The sequence below is a fragment of the Rhynchophorus ferrugineus genome, unplaced genomic scaffold, assembly GCF_030347505.1.
Source record: "Rhynchophorus ferrugineus isolate W39M unplaced genomic scaffold, kcgeb_rfMv2 rfM1, whole genome shotgun sequence".
Taxonomy (NCBI): domain Eukaryota; kingdom Metazoa; phylum Arthropoda; class Insecta; order Coleoptera; family Curculionidae; genus Rhynchophorus; species Rhynchophorus ferrugineus.
In genome coordinates, this window is record NW_027472580.1 from 53,813,764 (window position 1) to 53,838,199 (window position 24,436).

Here is a 24,436-nt window from a genome sequence, read left to right on the forward strand (position 1 = left end):
CAGTGATAAGCACAAAAGTTTTCCGTCTTCTTGATAGAAAGAAGCGACTGGAAGGGTGGAAAGGCGATATTATATTCATCAAAATCGCCACCTTTAAGAAGTTAAAACTGCATGACTATTATGACCTGATGAAACGATATAAAGTTCCATAACAATTTGCTAATCAAATATTTCTAATCTTTAAAGAAAACACTAAAATCGAGTAAATTAAAAAAGAAAATTGACTAAATGTAGCTATACAAATTAATGATATAAAAAACGTATTATTGTAAATTGATGGAATTATATGAATAAATTAATAAGCTAATAACTAAAAATGTTTTAAATATTAATGTTTTAAACAGTAATAGGATATGTAGAATTAAAAAGAATTATTAAAGACAAATGAAACTCATGGTATTACATACAAATTAATTTACTGGCATACAAATTAAACATATTTGTACAAAATCTTACATATAAAAACGTATATTTACAATAAAATATATAAAATCAAACCCCACGGAAGAAACGAAAAAAAAAACAAATTAATGTGAGATCAGTCTTTTAAAAAATAAAACAAGCTTTTTATCGACATTATACTATGCATATGTCTAGTGGTATCATATATCTATTATATAAGTACTGGCTTTCGATATATCTAATAATCTACTACATCAAACAATTTATATTTACAGGTAAGTAGTTAATGCATTGATTAACTTTTGCATAGACAGGGAAAACGACATGAATTATTAACAATACAGAGTTACTAAATAATATACAGTGTCACTGACTAGTAAAATATTTACATTTAGGGATATTTACAGTAATATACAAAACATTCACACAAAACTTGTACTGGCTTCACTTTCTTCCATGCTTACAGTCTTAAGAACAACCATTTGTTATACCATCGTTACATTTCTTCTCTTTTTTTCACCGCTGTTGACCGAATTCATGGAACCCTGCAAACTGGTGTTGTATGGTGCAACCTGTTCTGTACGTGGCATACTTTGGTATATTTGATTTTGCTGCGATGGAGCTTGATGAACACCGTAAATGCTATAATTTACTGGGTAACCTCCATTGTTGAATGCTGGTAGAGGTGGTACTGGAGGGGGATACTGTTCAGTTATTTGGTGAGCATTAACACTCATATGATCCATACTCTGTCCATTGATAGACATGTGATCCATCTGAGCCAAGACTTCTTGGTGCGTCATCAATGGTTCTTCACTCATCATATTATCCATTGGGCTGTATCTTCTCTCATGTTCATGAAGTAACTGAGATGCACTCCATGAATTATATGGGCTTAATGGTTGTCCATTACGATTGATGGTATTATTAGATATGACACTAAGTCCAGAATATGCAGGTGGCAAAGCATCCATTTGTTGTTGATGTATTTGGTGCTGCTGTTTTAATTCCTCAATTAGCTGTTGTTCCTGCTGATTAACCAGTGAATATCTCTTTTTTGTCTCATCTTCATAAGCATAATTATTTACCGGGACTCCAACTTGGTGAGGATCTGGAACTTCATTGCTTTGATAGGTTTGACTTTGAGGAGAATTGTTTTGTGGTGAATTAGGAACTATTGTAATTGTTGAGCTCAAGTTGTCTTTTTTAATGGTACTTTCCTTTGCTGATTTATGGTTTGTATTGGTCTTCCTCCTCACAACACAGAAGTAACAGTAGGCGATTAAAAGCACCAAGAGTATTATAATGCCAATTACTACTGGTAAGATCAATTCCAAACCAAGTGACATTGGTTTAGAGATGCTGGGGCTTACGGGATCAATTCCAACTGGGTTCACATGATTTGGCCAAATAGAGTGTTCGTTTGGCAAAGATGTCGGTGCTACTGTTGGCGGCGGAGGAGGAGAGGGTACGAAAACACGAACAGGATTAGAGATAGGACCGGATAGATCCGCAACAATTGTTCCATATGATTTAACAGCAAAATACCATGGTTTGTCTAATAGTTCCTTGTTGTGAGACATATCCAAAGTATAACCAGTTTCTGAACCAGGATCCATGGGATAAAGGGCACCAGTCCCAGTTTCCCAAAGTAAAGCGGCAGTTTCAAATTTATCTAAAATATCGCTCATTGAAGATGCATAGCGAATTTCGTATCTAGTTACTCTATGTCCGCCCATATCTGGCGAAGTCCAAGATAATTTTGCTTTCATGTCTTCAGGAAACACTGCAACTCTTAAATCACCAATACGGCCAACTGATAGTGAGCTTTCCACTTGGATGCGTATATCTTCTGGGGTTACCATTAATGTTTCTTTGGTCAGGACTCTTTGGAATGGCGAGATCTGTTGAGCTCCATTACTTCTGATTGAACTACCACAACAAGGTTTCTCTTCTGGAATAAAACAAAAATATTTAGTAATGCTTATTGTTAGTGTAATGCTTCTATAAATAAAAATAGAGACTTGTTTTTCACACTTACCACTTTGTTTTGCAGAACTCCAGGTGTAAGCTGTATTATCATTGTTGGTAATTGTTGTTTCAAAAGTATACAGGCCTGCGTCATCTGGGCTGAAATATCTAGTATACACACCATCGCCTTTTGTGATATCAGGATCACCAGAACCAGTATCCATAAGATATATGATCGATTTTTGTGGAGTAGTATCATTTATTCCTATTTTTGTTATAGTCACTTCAACTTTTGCTCCAAGTATTGGCAAATCTCCATATTTAGCTTCAGCTAGCAGAACCAGTAAAGCAGGGTTTAATTTATGAATTCTGAAAGACGTTCTCACTACTGGGACATAGGGAGATATAGGTGTAGCCATAATTTTCAAGAAATGTGGTTGAGGATTTCCTGGATATGGTTCAACATTATATGTCCATGTACCACTTTCTGACAAGTTAGCATTCAGAGTAATCATTTTAAAATCGATGAATCTATCTGTTCTGCTATCGTACATATGGTTGCTTGGACTTGTTAGTTTAAGTCCTTTGAAAAGAGGTGTAACTGTATTATGAGTGAAGAAAGTAAACTGAGCTGGTTCTGTCATACTCGGATCCATAATGAATGTACCGCTAACTAATGGTCTTCCAGTTTTGTCGGTTATTTCACGACGATGAATCTGTAATGAAAAATGGGCATAAATATATACATAACAAAAGCAGATCATTAATTTTTAATAAAGTTAACGAATAAAAATATATTTACCTCAATCGGAAGGTCAGCTCTGCTTCCAGAATAGAATTTCTCGACGATGTTATAAAGGACATTGTGTAGTTCAAAGTAAGTTGTAAGCATAGTTGAATCTACATTCAACTTGTTTTCAAAGATCGTATAATCAACGCCACCAGTTTCTTCAGCTAACAATCTCAAAGTATTTGGCCTCACAATTTCGGGATAATTAATGGACGCTACTCGGATGTGGTTCTTTTTAAGTTCCTTAGCGATAGATTTGATTTGATCAGTAATCATCATTCCTGGTGATATAACCACAATAACATTGTTGGCGGGCCCGTGATCTCTACTACGGTCCGTGAGCATATCCATAGCCACTTTTAATGAACAATGAAGGCATCCTGGTTGAAGTGATTCACTTGGGGTATATGGCAAAGCTGAATAAAATTTATCTCTATTTGTTGTACGAAATTTCTCATTATAATTGGTTTTGGCTGATAAAAGTTTTAAATTTTGGCTTGGATGAGAGGTAGATAAAACTAATCCCAATTCAGAGTTATCTGGTACAACATATAATGCCCAGTATCTCATGGCTAGACGAAGATAGCTCCACGATTCTCTTTGCAACATATCTTTATTATTTTCGACAACAAACACGTATCTGGTAAGGTTCTGTTTCTTGTATACGATGGTTGGCCTTGTATCAGTGATTTCGTTAGTGTTGAAGTTTTTCTGGTCATTATTGTTCGAAAAATCGGAATGTCTGAGAATGATCTCCAAAACGCTCTTTCTTTGACAAATCAAATTGTGTTTAGTGGGAGCGAATCGATCATGATTTCCGTCATCGCAAAACATTGATACTGATGGTGCTTCGGCCGCAAACATGATGGAGGAACGCGCGTTGGGGTCAACTAATTCAGTTGCGTTGAATGAAGTTGAAGAATCAGCACTGCACAATCCGTTTTCCGAGATAGGCAAGTCGGAACAAGCAGAAACTTTGGCTTTTTTGCTTAAATCGTCGTAGTAACACATTGGATAGACGGGATCATTGAAATATCCCTGCTCTTCGAAAACTCCATATCGGTACATTGCAAATTCTTTGATCAGTGAACGAGCTAGAGTTGGATTCTTCTCTTGTAACGTCTCATAGTTCAAATAGATTTGATCACCGGGTTGACCACAACCGAGAGATTGTTGAGTGTAAAGATTTCCGTGAATAGGTCCAGAGGGAACCACTGGAACAAAATAACATTTTTATTTATTTTTTAAAATTAATTTTTAATTAGTTATATACCTGTTATATCAGATGATTCTCCGGAAGCACCTAAAACAGCTGAAGGCGCACAGGTTTCGGGCCATGCCGAAGGAAGCAGAACAGTTGCGGATTGTAAGTAAGCTCGACTGTCTAGGGCGGAAAAAAGGTATTGCGATGCACTTGTCAGAGTTCCCTGTAAAGAAAAATAACCGGTGAGATAGTGCCACGTGACAAACTGTTGTTAATTTCGATATTTCGTTGATTTTTACGTCGAAACAGTGTTTGATATTTTACGATTCGTTTTGGCGAGGTTGTTAAATAAAGTCACGTTTACGTTTATTGTGTGCCAAAGGTAGTATTTACCAACCTTGTACACCGATAAAAACCAATTAGAATATGCTTTACAAAAAGAAAATATTTATGAGTCAGATGTATAAACATTTTGCTTTTAAGACGTGCCTGATTGCCTTGATTTTATTTGGTATTGTTTGTGTTATTACGGGATGAAATAATAGAAATTAAACCTAATAAGCACTGTATTATTAAATTATAAAAATAGTCATGCTCAATAATAATAAATTAATGTTTATTTAACTTAATTAGTGTACAATAGAAGAAAGTATACATTGTCCTAGTAATTCATATTAGGTAAACATTTCACTCTCTATACTTCATCGTAAACTAAAACTTTCCTTAGTGAAAAAATTAAATTTATTTCGAAAAAAACCTATATGGTTTCGACATTAAAAGGAGAAATATTTCCTGGTATTGGTAACTAACAGTGTATCTATCGACCTACGTTTTCACGCATTTTAAGGACGAGAACAAGTTTCAAAGCAGAAAATTACTAGAACGACCAAACAAGAAAAAACTATTATTAAATTACCAGCTTTTTCAGCGGAGATGATTGGAAATTTCTTTTTCCTTCTTCAAACAATTAAATTGATGCTATTGAAGAGAAAGTGTGATGGAATAAACATCGTGTGTACTATTTTTATTAAAATGAAATGCAAATTTCCGATCGATTAATTGATAATATATTGTTTTATTAAGGTAAATAATTAACCGTCAAACTCAAAAGTTTTAGCGGACACTCATTATATTGGAAATCAAACTTAATTAATACTATCATGACCAACAATGGTCAACGTCTGACTAAATCAAAATGGGAAAAATACGCCTCGCATTGTTACCTTGAAAATTCTATAGCTCTGTGCATCTTGATTACATGTTATTCCAACCCACACTTATTATAATGTGATTTTATATTGGCTTACGTCATCTGATGTTCATATTTGTGGTTAAGAATTATGAATATCGGTATGATTAAAAAAAAACAAAGCTTCAGGTTCTTCGAATAGTAATATAAGGTTTAAAATATTTCAAGGACTAACTAACATATAGTAACACTTGGTTAATATGGATATTATTAATTTAAAACTCAAGGGTGTAATACAACAGAGATTTTCATAGAGTTCTAACATTTTAGAAATAGTTGCGAATAAAATTAAGTACTACTTATTAACTCAATAAAAATCACGACTTTAATGTAGTAAACGACATAGTAATAATAGTTATATAAGAGAAGCCTTTCAATTTGATTCCTTCGCTAATAACATTTTTTTGGTGTTATCGTAAGTATCGAATCAAGGCACTGGCATTTACTATGAAAAAAGAGATCGTGACTTACCGTCACGAAATGAACATCTTCTCAGCTCACCATCTTATACTTTCCACCGGCAGATTAGTCAAAATAAAGTCAGCATTTTTTTATATCAAATAGATTTGAATACAGATTCCGAGAACATGTTCTTGGAAATCAAATTTCATTCACTTGTCTTGATACGGATAACATCAGAACATATTTTTAGAGGCGAATAAAAAAAATTACTCTGAATGAGAGTTACTTACTGTAGCCGCACAAGATTGTCGCTTGTTGACTTGGAATTTTAACCGCAGTTTTGCTGATACTCATTCGCAATTCTAATAAAAAAGTGGTTGTTTTTTAAACCATTGTTTGTAAATTATTTCCTTAGTAATTCGATTAACAAGCGATCGTCATCCATCACAATAACTTTCCTGATTAATTAATCTGTTAATAAGTGTGACTGCAAATTTGATTTCTTACATAAAATAATTTTTACAAAAAGTTTAATTGAAATGATAAACTCGTTAAAACTTAAAGCCCTCTTCGTCAGTAAAAGTTGTATATGGATAGATACCTGCTACAACATCAACTTTTTAATTAAATTTAATATAAGAACCTGAGTATTTAGCGACCAACAGTAAAAACTGTTGCGAGACTTTGCAATTTTCATTTATGGAAATTGTTAAAGATTATGGAAATATTGTAGGTACTTTTTCGATTTTTAAATTAAATAATTCACAGGTATTTATAAAATTAACATGAATACATAAAAATTATTACTGTTTATGGAAAAAATATAATCAATAGTTTAGATAAGCGATAAAATAAACTGCTTCATTTTTTTTCTTTTATCGCTTTTATTTTCATTGTGGTTGAATAAAACTAAAAGATGATCATGCCGAAACCAAAAATACATAAAATAAGTCAAGCTTCAACGTCTTTTTATAAAATTAACGGAAATATTCAGCTGCTGAAATTCGAAATTCAATTACAGTTCGCTTCTTTTGCGGTTGAAACATGGCGCTCTTTTTACCTCGTAACTTCAATTAGACCGCTAGCGTAATTAAAAAAATAAAAAAAGAAGAATCATTCTGCTTTCCTTGTAAAGTCGGTTGCGTTTTAAGGCTTCTGGAAAATTTATTGTTTGTTTTATAGTTTATACATTATAACTTTATTTGCAAGATAATTGTAGTAAGGATATTGTAACAACTACCAAAATATTTTCAATCAAATTTTTCTGTTTGGAATCAGATCTAGATGCAGTAAAATATAAATGATATAAGGCAGAGTAAATTGTCAAAAATAAGTTTAATTTAAATGATAAACCACTTAAAGTTTCTTATAAACGTCTTTTCCCTCAATTTTAACACAAAAACCTGATTTGTTTAATTTCTTCACTTTTCTTTGCTGTACTTTTTGTCTCTTATAAATATTGGAACAGTAGACGTGGTATTTTCACGGTAGATTTCAGATCGATGAAAAAATCACTGAAGTAAAAAAAGAGGTTAGCTTGTGGTTGGTACTGGTGTTCTATTACTAACGAAACTTTGAAACCAGAAAGACGGCATTCGGTATTATATCAAAATTCCTTTTATTTTTATAGTGGTATTTAAATGAATTCGGATCGATCTAGATATGGCTCGTATTGACATTTAAATATAATACACGAGGAGATTTGTGTCAGATTTATATTCGGTAATCGTTATGACCGAACACAAAATATTTTATTGTTTTCCTTTTCAGCGGTTGCGAACAAAAGGATGATTACAATGAAGAATGATACAGTACAGTTAAATTAAATACTTTAAAAGATGTCAGGAGTAATTACTGTAATTATTACACTTCGTATTTTACATTGGTTTAGTTCAAAAATATAAGAACATTTCGAAATTTTTCCGAGCAGTAAAATCAATTTTAAAGTTTGTTTAATATGTTGGTCATTAGTGATTTAACTGAACCAATTTGGGAAAGTTTTTACAACGGATTAAAATATTAATAAATGAAAAGCCAGTCAGTGAACAGAAAATGCCTAATGGATTCGGAATCAAAACTAATTTTAAGGTAACTGTTAGCTGGGCAAACCCATGGGAAGGCCGTGAGAAAGTTACATTGCATCTCGTGATTACTGGATGCTTCGTACGAAGCCTAACTGAAATAATGTAAATATAAATACGCTCGAGGATCTTCTGCCTTCTGGTCAATTACCACGTGAATACTATCAGGGACGGACTTTGTAATTTAATTTAGTCGCTATAATTTTACTTAAACAATGAGTAATAATTTCTTATTTGTTTAATAAAAAAAAACGTGATATTACAATGGACAGCAAATACTGTACATAATAAAACAATGTTATTCATTATTGTTAACTAACAGTAATTGCTATCAAAATTAGAATTGTATGTAATGTCAATTATATTTCCAATAGAGCTGACCAGGCAAATTTAATCAAAACTAAAATATAATGATATTGTAGCAGAAATGAAACAACGTTCGGATAGTTCGATTAGGTTCGTTTAAAATTAAAAAAAAAGCGATTTAGATACAGGCCTGTGTCATAATGTTTTTCAGAACCAACAAAGATACCATCGCAGGTAATTACCTAACTGAATACACAGAAAAAATTATTGCTTAAAATGATCTTTAATTTTTTTGGGCGAAATAAAATTGAGTTGAGAGGAACCATAATTGTACAGTTAAAAAACAATTTGTTGGTACAATATGAGTTCACATGGTGATGACGCGCAAATATTTTTTATGAACTACTTGTAAAATGTTCTTAATTGATTCCTATTATAACTTCAATTAATAATGGGCACACCTTATATAATCTCAACAAAAAATCGTCAAAATCTGACGGTATATAGTCATGGAATTTAAATTAATCTCGGTCCTGGTTAACCGTTCGAATAAAAAACAAATGAATACATAATGGGTGTCACTAATTATCCGCTAACCATTTCCAACCCTTCCGTTACATCACCAGTGTCACTTTTCGTCGATCCTAACGGTTGTAATAACAATCCGTACTGGTTCCGAAAGCACTCGTCTCATCTCTCACCCCACAGTCCTTAATTAAAACTCTAAATGACGACCATTTATGCACCCTATCTGACTTTGAACAGGCAGGTCCTTCTCGTAATTAAATTTCTAGCGCGGGTGGTGCTGCAGTGGGTGGCGGGACAAAGGAGTTCGAGGGAGGGGGCTGCCGAGCTGTTGGCGGTGTGGACCACTGTCGCGGGGGGTGCAAATGACATTCGCGGGCGCATCTACATATTTTGTGCAATTCGGGCCGGTTTTCATCTGCATATCAAAGCCTACCGTGGCTTCTGACCCCCTTCGAATCCCCCAGACCCTAGCAGGACTTCCGAAGAAGTTTAATCCGACGATCTGAGACAAAAGAAAACTACTTAAAAGGGAGCGATTATTTCCCCTCGGTAAACATTCCTTTGATGTCGCCACCGGTATATTGGTCGATGGATATAATTTTCCCTGTGTCTTCGCCGGTAAAATGTCAAAGGAATATGCGGGAGTCATGCGGGCGGGGGAGGGGGTAGGCAACGAAACGTCGGAATTATTAAGATGTCCGTAACAGACAAGGGAAGAGGGTTTGCACTATTTGATGTCTACTATTTGTAAAAATAAATTTTTTATAGCGATCTTCAAAGGCAGCTATTATTTGAGAAATAATATACAAGACTTTGATCTTGAAAGGAAGTATTAGTCAGAAGTGTATTATGATAGAGTAGAGTTGGTATGTAATAGTGCATACATTTTCAATGTTGCAATGCATTTTCATGTTCAATGTCTAGGAATGTTCTTTTTTGAACAAATTTCAACAGAGCTCTGACAAATTACTAAATAAAAATTAATAAATTTTAATTTGAGATGGTTTCAAAATTTTTTATTTAAATTTCATTAGGCACAGGGATAATTTAAGTATGACTCCCGCGACATTATGATCATATAAATGTAGATGGTAAATGATAAACTTAAGGAATGTCATGAATGGTTTAATGTAAGGATCTTCGAAGGCGTTTCGATCGAATTTTTGTTTTGGGTTTTCTTTATAAATAACAGGATTGAGTTTTGCGTGGAAAAATAGGATAGGCGGAAAAAATTCGATACGTGTATCGAACTTTTGTTATGAGATTTCTCTTAGGCATTAAACGAATCTTTCATGATTTGCTATCAATCATTTTTTTTCAGATATATCGATATTTTTTAAAATATCGAAATATTGATAACTCGGTAGTTCTTGTAAGCAAAAAAGCAACCGCTAAATATGTTAATCTTTGTTGCGACGTAACAGTGTATTTGTTGTTTGTTGAATGTCAATGCTTTCTTTATTGTTTGTTTATTTATGTCTGAATATATACCTTTACATTAGTGTGAGACAGGTTAGAGTACAATCTATAAGCTTATATAAGAGTTATATTTACGGCCTAATTATCAAATCACAGAAAGGGACATGTAGGAAATTAACGTGGATAAATGTTGCTTGTTTAACACTTGTTTATCTCGAACTTTATCTCATCGTCTCGATCATATACTAAAAAAATGTCAATAGGGCTGCTTTTGAACATGCGAGAATTTACTACCGGAGGCGCCTATCTAAGGAAGAAAGCCACATTCAGGATTCTGTCCCTCTATAAAAATATTAATGAATACGGTGGTAGAAAAGATAAATAGATTCAAACTATCATACATAGCATAAGACGTAACACTTTCTCGGTTATAGAACTAGAATACTTGGAGGAATACATTGATAAATTAGTTTCAGTACAGTAATTGCTACAACTTTAGATTACATTAAGAGCTACATTGTTGAACTTCCGCTTTTCTTTCAACTTTTCTTGGTTTCAACATCTGATTAAAGTCTGTACGAAAGAGATTATATCGCCAGCAGGATTGCAGCTTGACGCATTTTACTCTTTTGTTTATCTTTACAACTAAAAGAGCGCATAGAAAGAATGGTTGGTAAGTTTTTTAAATTGTCACCTGAAATAAAATGGAGCCCTAGACCAACCTAGTTACAACATGTCTTGGTTTCCAGAAAGCATTAGAAAATAACGAAAGCATGAGAATCATGTGAGTAGCAGTACTAGTAGAGAAGGTGATGATTATTGTTTTTGCAAAAAAATAAGTTTGTGCTCATCAGGGCCCATAGAAAGATTGTATTCTTTAGTAGGTTTCATTCATTCCCCAACAAGAAGCTGTCTGATAGTACATTTAATAAATAATGTGTTGTTCATGAAAAGTCATTCTTCTATTACTGATTAATAGACTGGGTTGAGTTAGTTTTATTTTATTTACATAACATAACACTTGACTGTATTTCGTATTTTTAGGCACGACTTAAAAAGTTTTCATAATTTGTATTTTAATTAAAGCAAAGAATTATTTTGCAGAGATTTGATTATATAATAGTATGTTTTTTAAAATGCTTTTACTCAATTCATTGGAATCAATATTCCATATGACAGTAGAATTTTTCGTCTAAAAATATTCTAAGTCCCCCAAAATGTATTAATGATTGATGTGGATCGTTTAAATGGTACAAATGAGTTATACGACTATGAACACGCATATCCATAAATAATCGGTTTCTATCGGTCCTCGTTGTGGTAACTAAGGAAAACAACGACCATCGACGGATAAATTGCACCCGTCAAAACGATTCGCTGACTTATCGTTACGAGTCCGTCCGTACCAAGTCACCGCCCGTACCATTCCAAAAAAATTATTTAAATCAAATTCGGATTCGGTGCGTTCGACTTGAAACATATTTCGGCCCGACGGATAAACGATTTCGGATGGATAAATCGTTGCCCATTTAATAAACTTCCATATAGTCGACGTTGACGTCGAACCGGCGTGTCTTCATATATAAACTGATACTGACGGCGTTTTAATTTCTTAAACGGTGACACCGTAGAAACGTCGCCACTGCTAATTGAAATTCGATAATGTCAAGCCATCCTCCTTACGGTCTTCGGCACTTTTATCGCTTCGGTTGGTTCCCCTGGGAGCCATATGGCGCAGGTCTGTCTTTTGGATAGTTTAAGTTTTTGGAAACCGAACCTCGTATAGTTCTTTTATTACATAGCGTCTTTTGCCTTGTCCTAAGTATAGGCGATATTCAATATTTGTCAAGTTGATGTTGCACGCTAAGTATTGTTTCTTTGTTTTGTTTTTATTTATATTGATATTGTATTGTTTGCTGATTAAGTTGTAGACGTTATTAATAATTTCCTGCATATTAACATTTTATGCACATTTTCTATATATTTTTTCATGCATCAATTATCTGTAATTCAATTAAATGGTGTTTTAGATATTACTAAGTTATATAAGTAAGGGGATTGTAATGGCGTTTATTTTATACTGTAAATTTGCAAAAATATTTTTTTTCATATATTCAAAGCTTAATCCTTTAAGAATATGCTCATAAGTCTATCCTAGATAGTTCTTAAGCCCCTTCTAATAAATACTGTAACTAAATTTGTAACTTTGCTATTTCTATAATATTACGAAATGTAAAAAATGGTAAACAAATTTATTGTGTTTTTAAACAGCTGCAACTGAGCGAAAAAAATTGTTTGACACTTCAAATTCAAATAAATCGGTTTGGTAGAATTTCAGGTATCACATTTTTGAAAAATCCTCTTAAGGACATATTTTTAAAGGGTTAAGATATAAAAATATTTTTTAAGTTTTTTTTTTAATTTCTAAATCTAAAACACCCCTTTAATATTTTCGAAACAATATGAGAGAGGTATTATACTACGGATATTTTACGACGAGACAAGCACTAGTATCAGGAAAATTAATAATTTTATAGCTGAATGTATACACATAAATATTTTTCAGTTTTTAGAAAACGGTGCAAAATACGACAAGGAAAATCATTCTATTCACGCCAGTAATCTGTCTGGGAAAGACCGAATGTCTTCTGGAATGATCTTTAAGTTGATCACTCGCAAGTCGATAGGCTTAGTGCCAAGAACTGTGGTTCGGAATCCATGTTAAGTTGTACGCTCAGTGAAGATAACTGGATTATAAAACAATAGAAATAAAATATATTCGATTGAAATCAGGACAGTCAACAGGGTAGGCAGAAAAAGGTTTATATCAACCAAAACTATAGATTTCTAGATCTAGATAACTATAAATCTATAGATTTAAAAAAAGGGTTTTTGCGAAAAAAAATGCAGACAATTAAAAAAATTAATAAACTAATTTTACTTAAAACTATTTCCGAAAACCCAAAATCAGTTTCTTAACTATAATAGATTTAATTTCCCTGCGATGCCTCAAATTAGAATCGCTGAAGACGACAATAATCAATCGGAACTATTTCCCAATATGTGATGTAACCAGAAATGCCAAGAACCCGAGTTACCGCCAACCTACTTTCAGTTGCATACTCATCTCGGCATTCAAGACATAAAAGGTTCGGCGATAATTCATTCGCCTTCGCGCCGAAAGAGAATCTGCGTTAATGAACGCAGCGGTGGCCCCCCTTAGCACAAGAAGGAAATATTTCGGTCGGATTGTTAGGAACTGCACGGTAATTGTATCAATCCGATTGAGGGACGGGTGGATGATGCTGGATCGAGGGGATATCGCGAAATTGCCCGAGGGTGAAAGCTGCATAATCATCTCGGGACGTGTAACGGCTGATTAAATTCGGATATTAGCTTAATTTATGCTGATTATATAGGTGCAATCGGGGATGACCGTATGTAGCTGACACAATATAGATTCCTAACGTGTATTATTTATTTAGACCGCTGCACCATTATTTCGGGTAAATATAATTGATTCCCGTGAATAATTCAGCGGTGCTCATAGTTTCCATTTTAAAATCGTGTTTTGGCTAATATTTAGTTTCACAGCGACATCGAAGAAAAAATGAAATTAATGAAAAATGAAATATCAGTTATTACATCACGTTACGGGTTAAAATCAAAAAATTGCATTGGGTAGTCAGTATATACTCCCAAATCCCATAAAAATGTATTAAGTATATATTAGTCAGGTTTCTCTTATAACAAAGTGAAGAGAATAATTTAAAAGTGATTTTAGCTCTAAAAATTCTTCCTCGATATAAGTTTTAACCGTGCTTTAACTTCAAAAAGACTCGCAAAATTTTCATTAAGTCAATTAATATATAGATGAATTTACTAAGTTTACCAATATTTGATCTTAAAAAATGAAATAAGGTTGCTAAATCACAGCAACGTGGAAGCAATACAGCTACAGGACAACACGCGGGAAATTAAAATATTGAAGCGAATCAAACCACGTAAACTTGTATGTTTTTTGTTGTATTTTAAAGAAATTTGTATAACGTATAGAGTTTAATCTTAACTTTAGATTAAGTAGCCTGATTTAATATAACATTCCACACTCCTGCTTGTATATTGATGCAAAGTACAACTGAACAGTAGTAATAAATTAAGATTGAAGTTGTAATGTAAGATGTAATTAATTTTAAAAATAACAGCTGTTGATCCTGACAGAGAACCCATTATAACAGGTTAATTGTAAAGTCCTCGGCCTCCCAATAGTAAAACACATTTTTTGACAAAATTAGTTTTTCTCACAGTAGTGATACACTGATTATAGTGACCTTCCAACTTTTCGATACCATTTTTGAAGTACAACTTGTCCTTTGCTTCAAAATAGGTCTCAGTTTTGGTGATCACCTCACCATTCGACGAAAATTTCTTTCCAGCGAGCATTCTTTTGAGATGTGAGTAAAGGAAATAGTTGCTGGGGGCCAGATCTGGAGAATATGGTAGATGAGGAAGCAATTCGAAGCCCAATTCATGGATTTTTGCCATCGTTTTCACAGACTGTCGATTGGATTTCGGAGTGAAATGATGCAGCCATGTTTCATCCATTATCACAGAGCTTTCTCATATCCAAATATTAGTGAATGATATGATGTACACGTTCCCTTGATATCTTTAGAGGGTCTGCTACTTCATTCAATTTCAATTTACGGGCATTCAAAATCATTTTGGATTTTTTAAATGTTTTCGTCGGTAGCAACATCTTTTGGGCGTCCACTGCGTTCACCGTCTTTGGTGCTCATTTCACCAGGTCTAAACTTAGCATACCAATCCTTGATGGTTGATTTTCCTGGGGCAGTGTCCGGAAACTCGGCATCAAGCCAAGTTTTTGCTTAAACTGTAGTTTTTCCCTTCCAAAAACAATATATTCCGACACCTGTCAAATTTATACACGCATCTTTTGAGGGTTAGGCCTAACTAAAAACATATGGATTTAATTCTAGTAGCGCCATCTATGTGTCATGTCAATTGGCCTGTTATATTTTAACTACAGCGCAGTTAAAGAACCGCCCGTTTTGTTAAATAAAATGCAGTAAAACGATGAGTTTGAATGAAACAATACTTAAATTTAGCTCCTTATACTCAACACCGCCAAGGAATATGCATATTTCTATTCCTGGGATGACAATGAGATATTTCCGGAAAATTTAAACTTTTGAGCCACTTCCTGAACTTAGGCATAAAAATACTGATTAAATATACTTTCTAACCCATATTCATGATTTATGCCTTTTTAATGTATCTTTTCTTTCTTAAGAATGTTGAGAAATTTTAATATTTTATAATAAAAATTTTCAAAAAAAAAACACGAACCCATCAATAAGTTCGAAATGTGCGTAAATTATATACAACAATAATAAAACTGAAAGGATCTTGAATATATAAATACAAACCAGTAAATCGTATTCTAATTTTTATGTAAATATAACATTAGTAAAAGTTAAAATATTCGTTTATATTATGTTTTCTATGGGTTTCCTGTCAGTCAGGACGACTAGATACATTGACAAATCCAGTAATCAGGTCAGAAATAAGTCAAGAGTTCAAATGTCCCAGGGCGTATATTTTCCTGTATGCCGATGTTATCGGCGGCCAGGTCCCCACAACACACTACTGGTTATTCTTCAACGTCAAGAGAGAACAATGACGTATTGTACCACGTCCATGAATATGAATTCGAATATGTGGATTGCTAATCGTAGTTCGGCTTAATAGAAAGTAGGTTCTTTATATCGTACTTAGTTTTTTTTTGTATTGTACCGCTAGTGGGCGTGGGTTACATGATACGTCATGGTTGGGATGGGACCAAGTCTTGTCAGAAAAAATTACGAAATTTTGTCGAATTATCGCAATATGACTATTCGTATGACTTTATAATTAAACTAGTAAGATATAAAGTAGCCGCTTTTAAATTATTTGATTAAGTTGTAGACGCCAGCAATAATTTCCGGCATATTAGCATTTTATACCGCTGGCTTCCTGAACATGCATGGGAGTATTGTTAGAACGTTGCATATGAACCAATTTTCTATGCGTTGATTATCTGTAATTCAATTAAATGAGCCTTTGGATATGATTAAGCCATAACAAGAAACATTTTGCGGTTTAAAAATCTATTAGTTTTCTCGTGATAATAAATAAGAACTATTGTGGTTTAAAATATGCGAGTGTTCGCTGTTATCAAATTCGTGATAATAAACGATTTTTCAGAAATTTTAAATGTTATACAAAGACCAACATTGAAAAACAGAAAGGTTCGAGTGTTCAGGCTTTGGTGAGCTTTCTACGTGTTTAATATCGGCGAAAAAGCAGCACCAAACAGTACACCGTAGAAGTATCACGCCATGAAAGTTAAAATAATTTAAATATTGAAAATTCTTAAAGAAATTTCAACCTCACTGACATTTTTCAGTGCGTTGAAATGTGTACCGAGATAATAGTATTGACGGGAAGTTTTAAATTTTTACAGTTTAAAGCAAAAGGCGGCTGAAGATGATCGAATGCTGTGTGAAGCTTACGGCAACTATGTTCTATCGATTTCATCTGGTACTAGTTTCGACGTTTTAAAAGTGGTGATTTTAACACCGAAGAGAAAGAGTATTCTGAACAGTCAAACAAATGTGGAGACGAGGATTTGAAGGTATTATTAGATGAAACTATCAATGGGATCCCTATCGACTACAATTGATGCATTTGAGGAGAGCACTGTTCGAAGAACAGCCACATATTGCAAAACCGGTGAAAACATACTTGGAAACATTAAAATGGGAAAAAGGAAAACCACCCACCAACCCTATTCTCCAGACTTTGGCTCTTTCCGATGAGTACTTGATCCGATATATCAGTTGTGCCCTGTCTGAGCTACGCTTCACTTCTTATGGTCTTCTAAATGGGTCGTAAATAATCTCAAAACACATCGTCCTTTAGAGATTTTAAAACTAATTTGTATTATATGTTCATAATTAAAATTTATAAGGCCAAGTAAAAAATATTTAATGGGAAGAATGCCATACTTAACGTTGTGGTATTTAAATTAACATCTGTATTGTTCTATATACACATAATGTAAATAATAAATACTGTTTCGTCTAAAAGTCGTCAAGTTTATTGGCAAAAACCCTCAGATGGTTTCCGCAAAAGCAATCTTTTTTGCTGGTAAAATAAACTGGGAAAAATAACAGATGGCGAGAAATACCATTACCCAGTTTTTGTTTCCTTAAACATAAATAGACCGTTCCCTTGTAGTGATTTTATTACAAACTTTGCTATCCTCCGTTGCAATCCAGTTTTATCTTTTTGACGGTTGTTTTTTGAAATATTTAGAATGTACAAAGTCACGATATATCCAATGTAATTACTGGAAAAACTGCTCGATACCCAATAACATTTTTTCTTATCGAACACAAATTGAAAGCGGTTATTCGGCGTGAAATAAAATAATTTCGAAGACGACAAAAAACGGATGCCCTCTGCATGATAACTTTTCGATAGTCATCACGATCGACGTGTTGCTAATGCTTAAGTGACTGTTGTGATCACAAAAATGTTGGAGATGTTTAAAGAGATTACATTCGGTTAGAGTTCATGCTGGGCCATAATTAGTGTTAATCGGTAATGACTTTTTAAGAGCTTTATTATAGTGTAAATTGAATAAGTTCGTGGACAACCGAATAATTTTTAATAATGTTGAAGTCACATTAAAATTACGTGTGGTCGATTTTGAAACAATCTGGACGCTATTTTCTATAATAATAAACAATAATGGTCAGCAACAGTTATGATTATGTCATATGGGAATCATGAACATACCCTAGCGGGAAATGTATTATAAATAATGATGTAACGGTAAAAATTCACACTCATCTTGGAAACCTTACGGAATTTAAATTTCACTTTTATATTAAGATCTTTCAACAGGAGTACACGGAATTACTGTATTAAAGTATTATATAATAAAAACGTAGATTATTTCAAATATTTAAATATAATTTTTAAATAGTATCCTCTGGACGAGGATCTATTTTCTGAAACCCTTTCGAATTTTAATCCCTTAATATCAGGTGGAATAAAATTTTCCCAAAAAGCGTGTAACCGAATCGAAGTATCCCTTTCAACGAAACATTCTTTCACAGGTTGCTACCACCTGAACGGACCACTACTACCTTGGACCCTTTTATGAGTGGGAAATATTCCCACGCAGTCCTACACAATACGGGCAAGGTGCTCTATAAATCCACATATTATACGAACAGGGGTATTTTACAGTAAATCTGAGAAGGTCCTTTCAAAGGGTAACCCAAATTCCACTTGCTAATAATAATTATATTTTATATTTATAAAAATGATGAAACATATTGGATCTGGCTTTTTATTGAAATTAATCACGTATTCTTGGGTGGTGCTATATTGAATCTTGATAAATTCTGATGTCAATGAACCATTGACTATAATTGTTAAAATAGTTGTGATTACGATGCAGAGATTAGGAAATAACTCTCATCGCGACCTTCGTATATTTGTTTTTCATATAAAACGAAAGCTCCTACAAGACAAACAGTGTTGAAACTCTTTCGACACTGATAATAAGGCGTTGTCTAGATTTAACGTTCTACTTGAACAAAGCTAACAGACGAAGGCTTTTTAAACCTCCTCCTAAACGACAGTAACAATAACAAAAGGAAACAATAAAATAATATTTTTTCCGTTAAACGAAAGAGGAAGTTTTAGTAATGAACCTCACCTTACAGCCTACAAGAAATCACCTTTGAATACTAATAAACTTACAATGATGCCGTTACTATAATAATTACGTCGAAATAAAAATGCCAATAGTTCTAGGAATAAACGTATACAACACATTAAATAATATTAAGGTAAGTTAATTGAAATTAGTTTCGTAAGATTTTCTAGAAAATATTATTCAGATTGAAAATCGAAAAGATTAACAAGTCTCCTCGCTAAGTTCCGTTATGTTTTATTTCAAAAATTAACATCAGTCCTACATATACGATTAAGCCGTCTCGGACATATTTAAATTTTGGAGATACACACACACACACGTACGCGCCACAGTGGCACGAAGAAACAGTGTGATGCTGAGATGCCGTTACTTCTTGGGATTTAAAACCTCGAGATGTTAAATCCTCACGGTCAAAGGTGTGCAATGAGAAAATATGTGTTTAATGTGCCCGCAGCTTGATTTCTCGACAGTTCCTAACGACTCCTGACGCCTCATATACGAGCAAAACATCGAGTTATCCGTAATTAAAAATGATGTACTATTTTCAGTCCTGAAGAAAAGAGAACACGATAAATCAAATAGTATGGTGCATTGTTATCATACGTACCATTAAAAATACAAGCGTTGCTGTGTTATCAACGAGGCAGTTAAAATTGTTCTAGCATGAAAGAAAATTTTAATGGTGCAGCGTTTCAAAACGATTTTTATATCTGTTCGTTGTTTTATCAGAACCGGAGGAATGTTAAGTGTTTCAAATGGGTTAGATTACATTTTCTTTATTTTGAAACTAATTTTTCATATCGTTCTGATGCTTTTAATTGTAATAAATCAAATTATATCACACTGTAAATGATTAAATTATTAACGATTATTGGATGATGAAATATGCTACACAACACGATTAAAAACTAAATAGCTTATGAGGCATTTTGTTGAAATGTATGCAATTAGGATGCTTAAATGTGGGTGCGTTCAATTGCTGCAAGTTTCTATGTATTCGGTAATTAAAACATTTGAATAATTTAAGCTACGTTCGAAATTTTCAATATTCAACGGTTAATGTATCGACTAGGAAATTCATTACGATTGATACGTCGAATACCATTCATTATTCATCGATACTATTTGGATAATGAGGCGATGTAAATTAGCAAAATGAAATAATTACTTGCCGTCCGCAATATCGGAAGTGCATTGCCAAAATTGTTTTAAATGGCTGTCCAAAATAAGCAGAACATCCACTCTTTATCAAAAGAACTCACTTCCTGCCGAGTATTCCGCAGATTCTCATAATTAACGAGAGGGTTCTCAGAATGATACCATACACGACTTGACGATTAGTTTTATCACAGCTTGGTGAGATATTAAGAGTTAATGATTAGAATGCAAACTGATGTATATCCGTTACAAAGAGGTGTGGTAAAAAATCACCGGACCATGATGGACATTACCGGAAAGCTCGCTGAACTATGTTTGAACAAAAGGTTGGACCTGTCACACCCTGTACACAACGGATATGCTTCGATCAGGGAGGAGGAACTAAGGCCATTATAATTTCTAACACGCTTAGTGGTTTTTATATTTTAAACATCGTCCATTGTTCGCGTTTTATAAATGATTCGAATGCGAGCGTCATTAAATAACGCTTCAGAAATGATATATGATTTTAGTCGATTCGATTTAATATGATTATATCGTATTTATAAGATATTTTCAATTATTTGACGTAAAGCAAACTGAAAAATGAGAGTACAAAAAAGGCAACTGTTTTTAAGTGTGGATTAATTTAAAGTATACCAAAATACTCAATATTGATAAATTGATATTTTGAATATAAAATAAGCATTAATAATATTAAATATTAATGAAAAACAGCATCTGGTGTGTTATTCATACTTCTTATGATGTCTACTAAACTGGGATGCCTCAGAAGTAATAATTTCTCCTCATACAGCTTAGTTACCGGTAGGATAACTTTTCTCATGTTTCATTTGACGTTGTATGAAGCACACTGTATAGATTAATTGTAAGGAAATCGCAATCATCCGCAGCTATTCGATGATAAGTTGTCATACAAGCAATTTTTAAAACCTATGTGACCTAGTATTTCTTCAGAATGAAGTCCCCAGATGCGCTTACATATTTATAGAAACGATTAATTACACAGAGATCTTTAGATATCGATTCTCACTCAGGAAATAAAAAAAAAGTAAGGATATGAAGAGATAATCGACGGAAAGTTCCGCTTTTGTGACCATTTAGTAAATTTTGCCAAATTTATATTATAATCGAAAATTAATCAAAAATAATTTTCAATTCTATGATAGCTGTAAAATATTTATAAAATTATTAATACTTATTATACAGATATGCTCAATATATTTGAAGTTGGTTTGTCTAAAAATTGATTTGGCATTAAATCCTTGATATATTTAGGGTAACAAACCCTTTCATTTATTGTTTGGTCAATAAGTTTTGTAACTAGAACGAACAAATATTAGTGATTATCAAGTTACAATTTGCTAGACATGAGGGTACTCGAGATACCGTATTGCCTACTGGTACCCATAGTGCGAGACCATTCATTCATGTAAAACAATCCTTAAAAAATAGCACAATAGAATCAGAACTTTAACAAACCGTTCAATTGATCCTAATTATTTTAATTAAGGCGATAACTCAATTTAAAAAAGGCAGAATTATGATTCTGCATAGTTGAACCTGCCGCAATAAAAATCGCTTCGAAGTTCGTAGAGTTGAAATTCCTGTTTATTTCCTTTGATGCTCAGCATAAAATATTTTGTTTACGATAAATATTAAGTTGCAGTTTTGTTTTATTTTTCATTGCACAAGCGATATTACGGGGTGATATTAAAAGGCGCGCTTTTTGTTTTTCAATATTTGTTTTTTTTTTGCAAATTATTCAAATAGTGTAATAAACTTACCTCTAAGTTTTCCAAAATATTTCGGCAATCTGTTTCGGGGACGTTATCGGCAATTTTAATTACCAACTCTTCGTAAGCACCGTTCTTGAGTTCCAAACTGTAAGCGAATCCTAGCAGGCACAAGAAGACGACACTGGTCTTCGATGCCATTCTGTCGGGATTTTTGCGAATTTTTAAACTTTGTTTCGGTTGTACAGACGGCAGTTTCTCGCAAGGACTATAAGAAGTCCGACCTCATACTGTTCGCGAACTGTATCCAAAAAAAGTTGAAAAATGTCACTGTCTTAAAAACGAATCACTGTCCCGCTGACTGTCTGTCTTATCGATTCCACTGGGTAACCACGGATACTCTTGTGAATATCAACAAACCAAATACCGGTGACGTTACGCTTGGTGAACAGTTAGACGACGCTACGAGCGACTGATGATGGGAGTTCAACAACACTCCGAACCTTTTGCGGACGAGAGCCGGCGTCGGACTGAAGTACGCTGAGCTTCGAGCGAAATACCGCGATGTCGTGCGAATGAAGATGGACGTTAACTCCCACTCCTCGGCGGTGCAGGATGCATCTGATACGTCTATACGGTAAAGCACGAGTTTTGAGTAAGTCAGGTAGCACTGCTCGAGGGTTCTAAATCCCCACCACTGACCGTTCGTCCTCTCTGTCTTGTATGTGTATATGGCGAGTATTTTGGCTTTGCGCGATGCATTTGTGGCAGCAAGATATCGCCGGCATAAACGTTGTTTTGGCGAAAGTACCAGATTGTTTCGGCAGTATGCGGTATTACCGAGTTTTGTTTTAAGTGTTATTAACAGAAAAAATTTATAAAATATAAATGTTGATACATAATAATTATAATTTAATAACTTAAGCAAAATGCAGATTGAGAGCAATTTGCTAATGAAATATCATTTTTATTATTATTAATTAAATTTAAAAAAAGAAAAGGTTACAACAAAACTTAACTAAAAAGTAAGAACTAAATCATTTTGTAAAATATAGTATATAATAAAAAAGTACCATTTTTTATTTAAACTGGTGAAAGCGTTTTTTTTTTCATAAAACTGTAGCCTTTGATATCATTGGCAGAGATGCAACGTTTTATGCAGCTCTAATTACTGCAAGACACTATTTGTTTTTAAATGATCAATTATTTTATTTATGTTTTTGTATTTAAATTTATCTGAAAAAAATTTCAGGCAAATTGAACCAATTTGCGAATGCCATGTTTTTTTATTATTATTAAGTAAATTTTAAATCAAAAGAAACGTGTTACAAAAATACTTCTTTGTTGAAAGTAAATCATTTCGTAAAATTAGAAATATAATAGAAAAGCACTATTTTTTTTTCAACTGATAAAAGACTTTTTTCTACAACTGTAGTTTTTGATATCAATTGCAGAGATACAGCTTTTTATGTAGTTCTAATTAGTGCAAGATCCTATTTGTTCTTGTTGTCTTGTTGTTATTGTTAATTTTTTACTTGCATTTTTGCGTTTAAATTGATCGGAAAAATTTTCATATAAGTAAATACAACATATTTTTCAATTTGCTGTATATTTGATTTATCCTATAAGTAATGGTTATTTTATCTCATTGAAAGAAAAATTTTAGTTATTATATTATATATAATGCTTATTCTAATAGGTATTTTAATACTAAATTTTGTTTTGAAAATATAGACCGCAATTAAGTATTGAGAGTACTTCTTTAATCTTCTTGTTAATTTACTTAAATTTACATTCTACTTGGTTTTGCTTTAATTCCCTTTATAAATTAGCTTGCATTACGAATTTGTAAATGTTTTTATAACTGACGAGACAAGCAATTTGTATTAATTGTATTAATTATTTGTAATTACATTAGTTACTGAAATTTAGAAATATAAACAAATACCCAAACTCCGATTCACACATACACCATTCAGATGAACGAAACTATGTTTATTATGTTAATTTTGGCGAAAGAGCGGGGTGTAAAGTTTGCCCCACTAATATGGGGCTTATGGAAGAATATTTACATGAAATATATATGAATAGAAACTTGAGCAAATGAATATGTTCGAGAACTCCGAGCTTTTGCACAATGTTTCTCTTCCGTCTAAACACATACATTAGTTTTACGTATATCGATTATACTATACATTCAGTGAAATTAAATTTAAAAATATGTACAAGCGAGAATCTTGCATTTAGAATATATTTAGATATTTAATTTGTATATGTATAACAAATATCAATAATATTCATTGCAGTATGAATGCAATAATAAATTCTTAAAAATTATTTTTATAAATGTTGTGATTTTGGCGAAAGAGCAAGGGACATGAAAAGCTCCGCAT

The 24,436-nt window shown here is 33.1% G+C and overlaps 1 protein-coding gene across 1 annotated transcript; it reads right to left on the reverse strand.

Annotated features, from left to right (window-relative positions):
- Positions 1-399: 399 nt before the first annotated feature.
- Positions 400-22,666, reverse strand: LOC143198325 (calcium-activated chloride channel regulator 1). The gene is made up of 5 exons (XM_076407481.1): positions 22,095-22,666; positions 4,437-4,590; positions 3,176-4,377; positions 2,444-3,089; positions 400-2,356 (listed from the first exon to the last, which is right to left on the reverse strand). The coding sequence occupies exons 1-5, from the start codon at positions 22,242-22,244 to the stop codon at positions 888-890; spliced, it is 3,621 nt and encodes a 1,206-aa protein (XP_076263596.1). The 5' UTR covers positions 22,245-22,666; the 3' UTR covers positions 400-887.
- Positions 22,667-24,436: the final 1,770 nt, after the last annotated feature.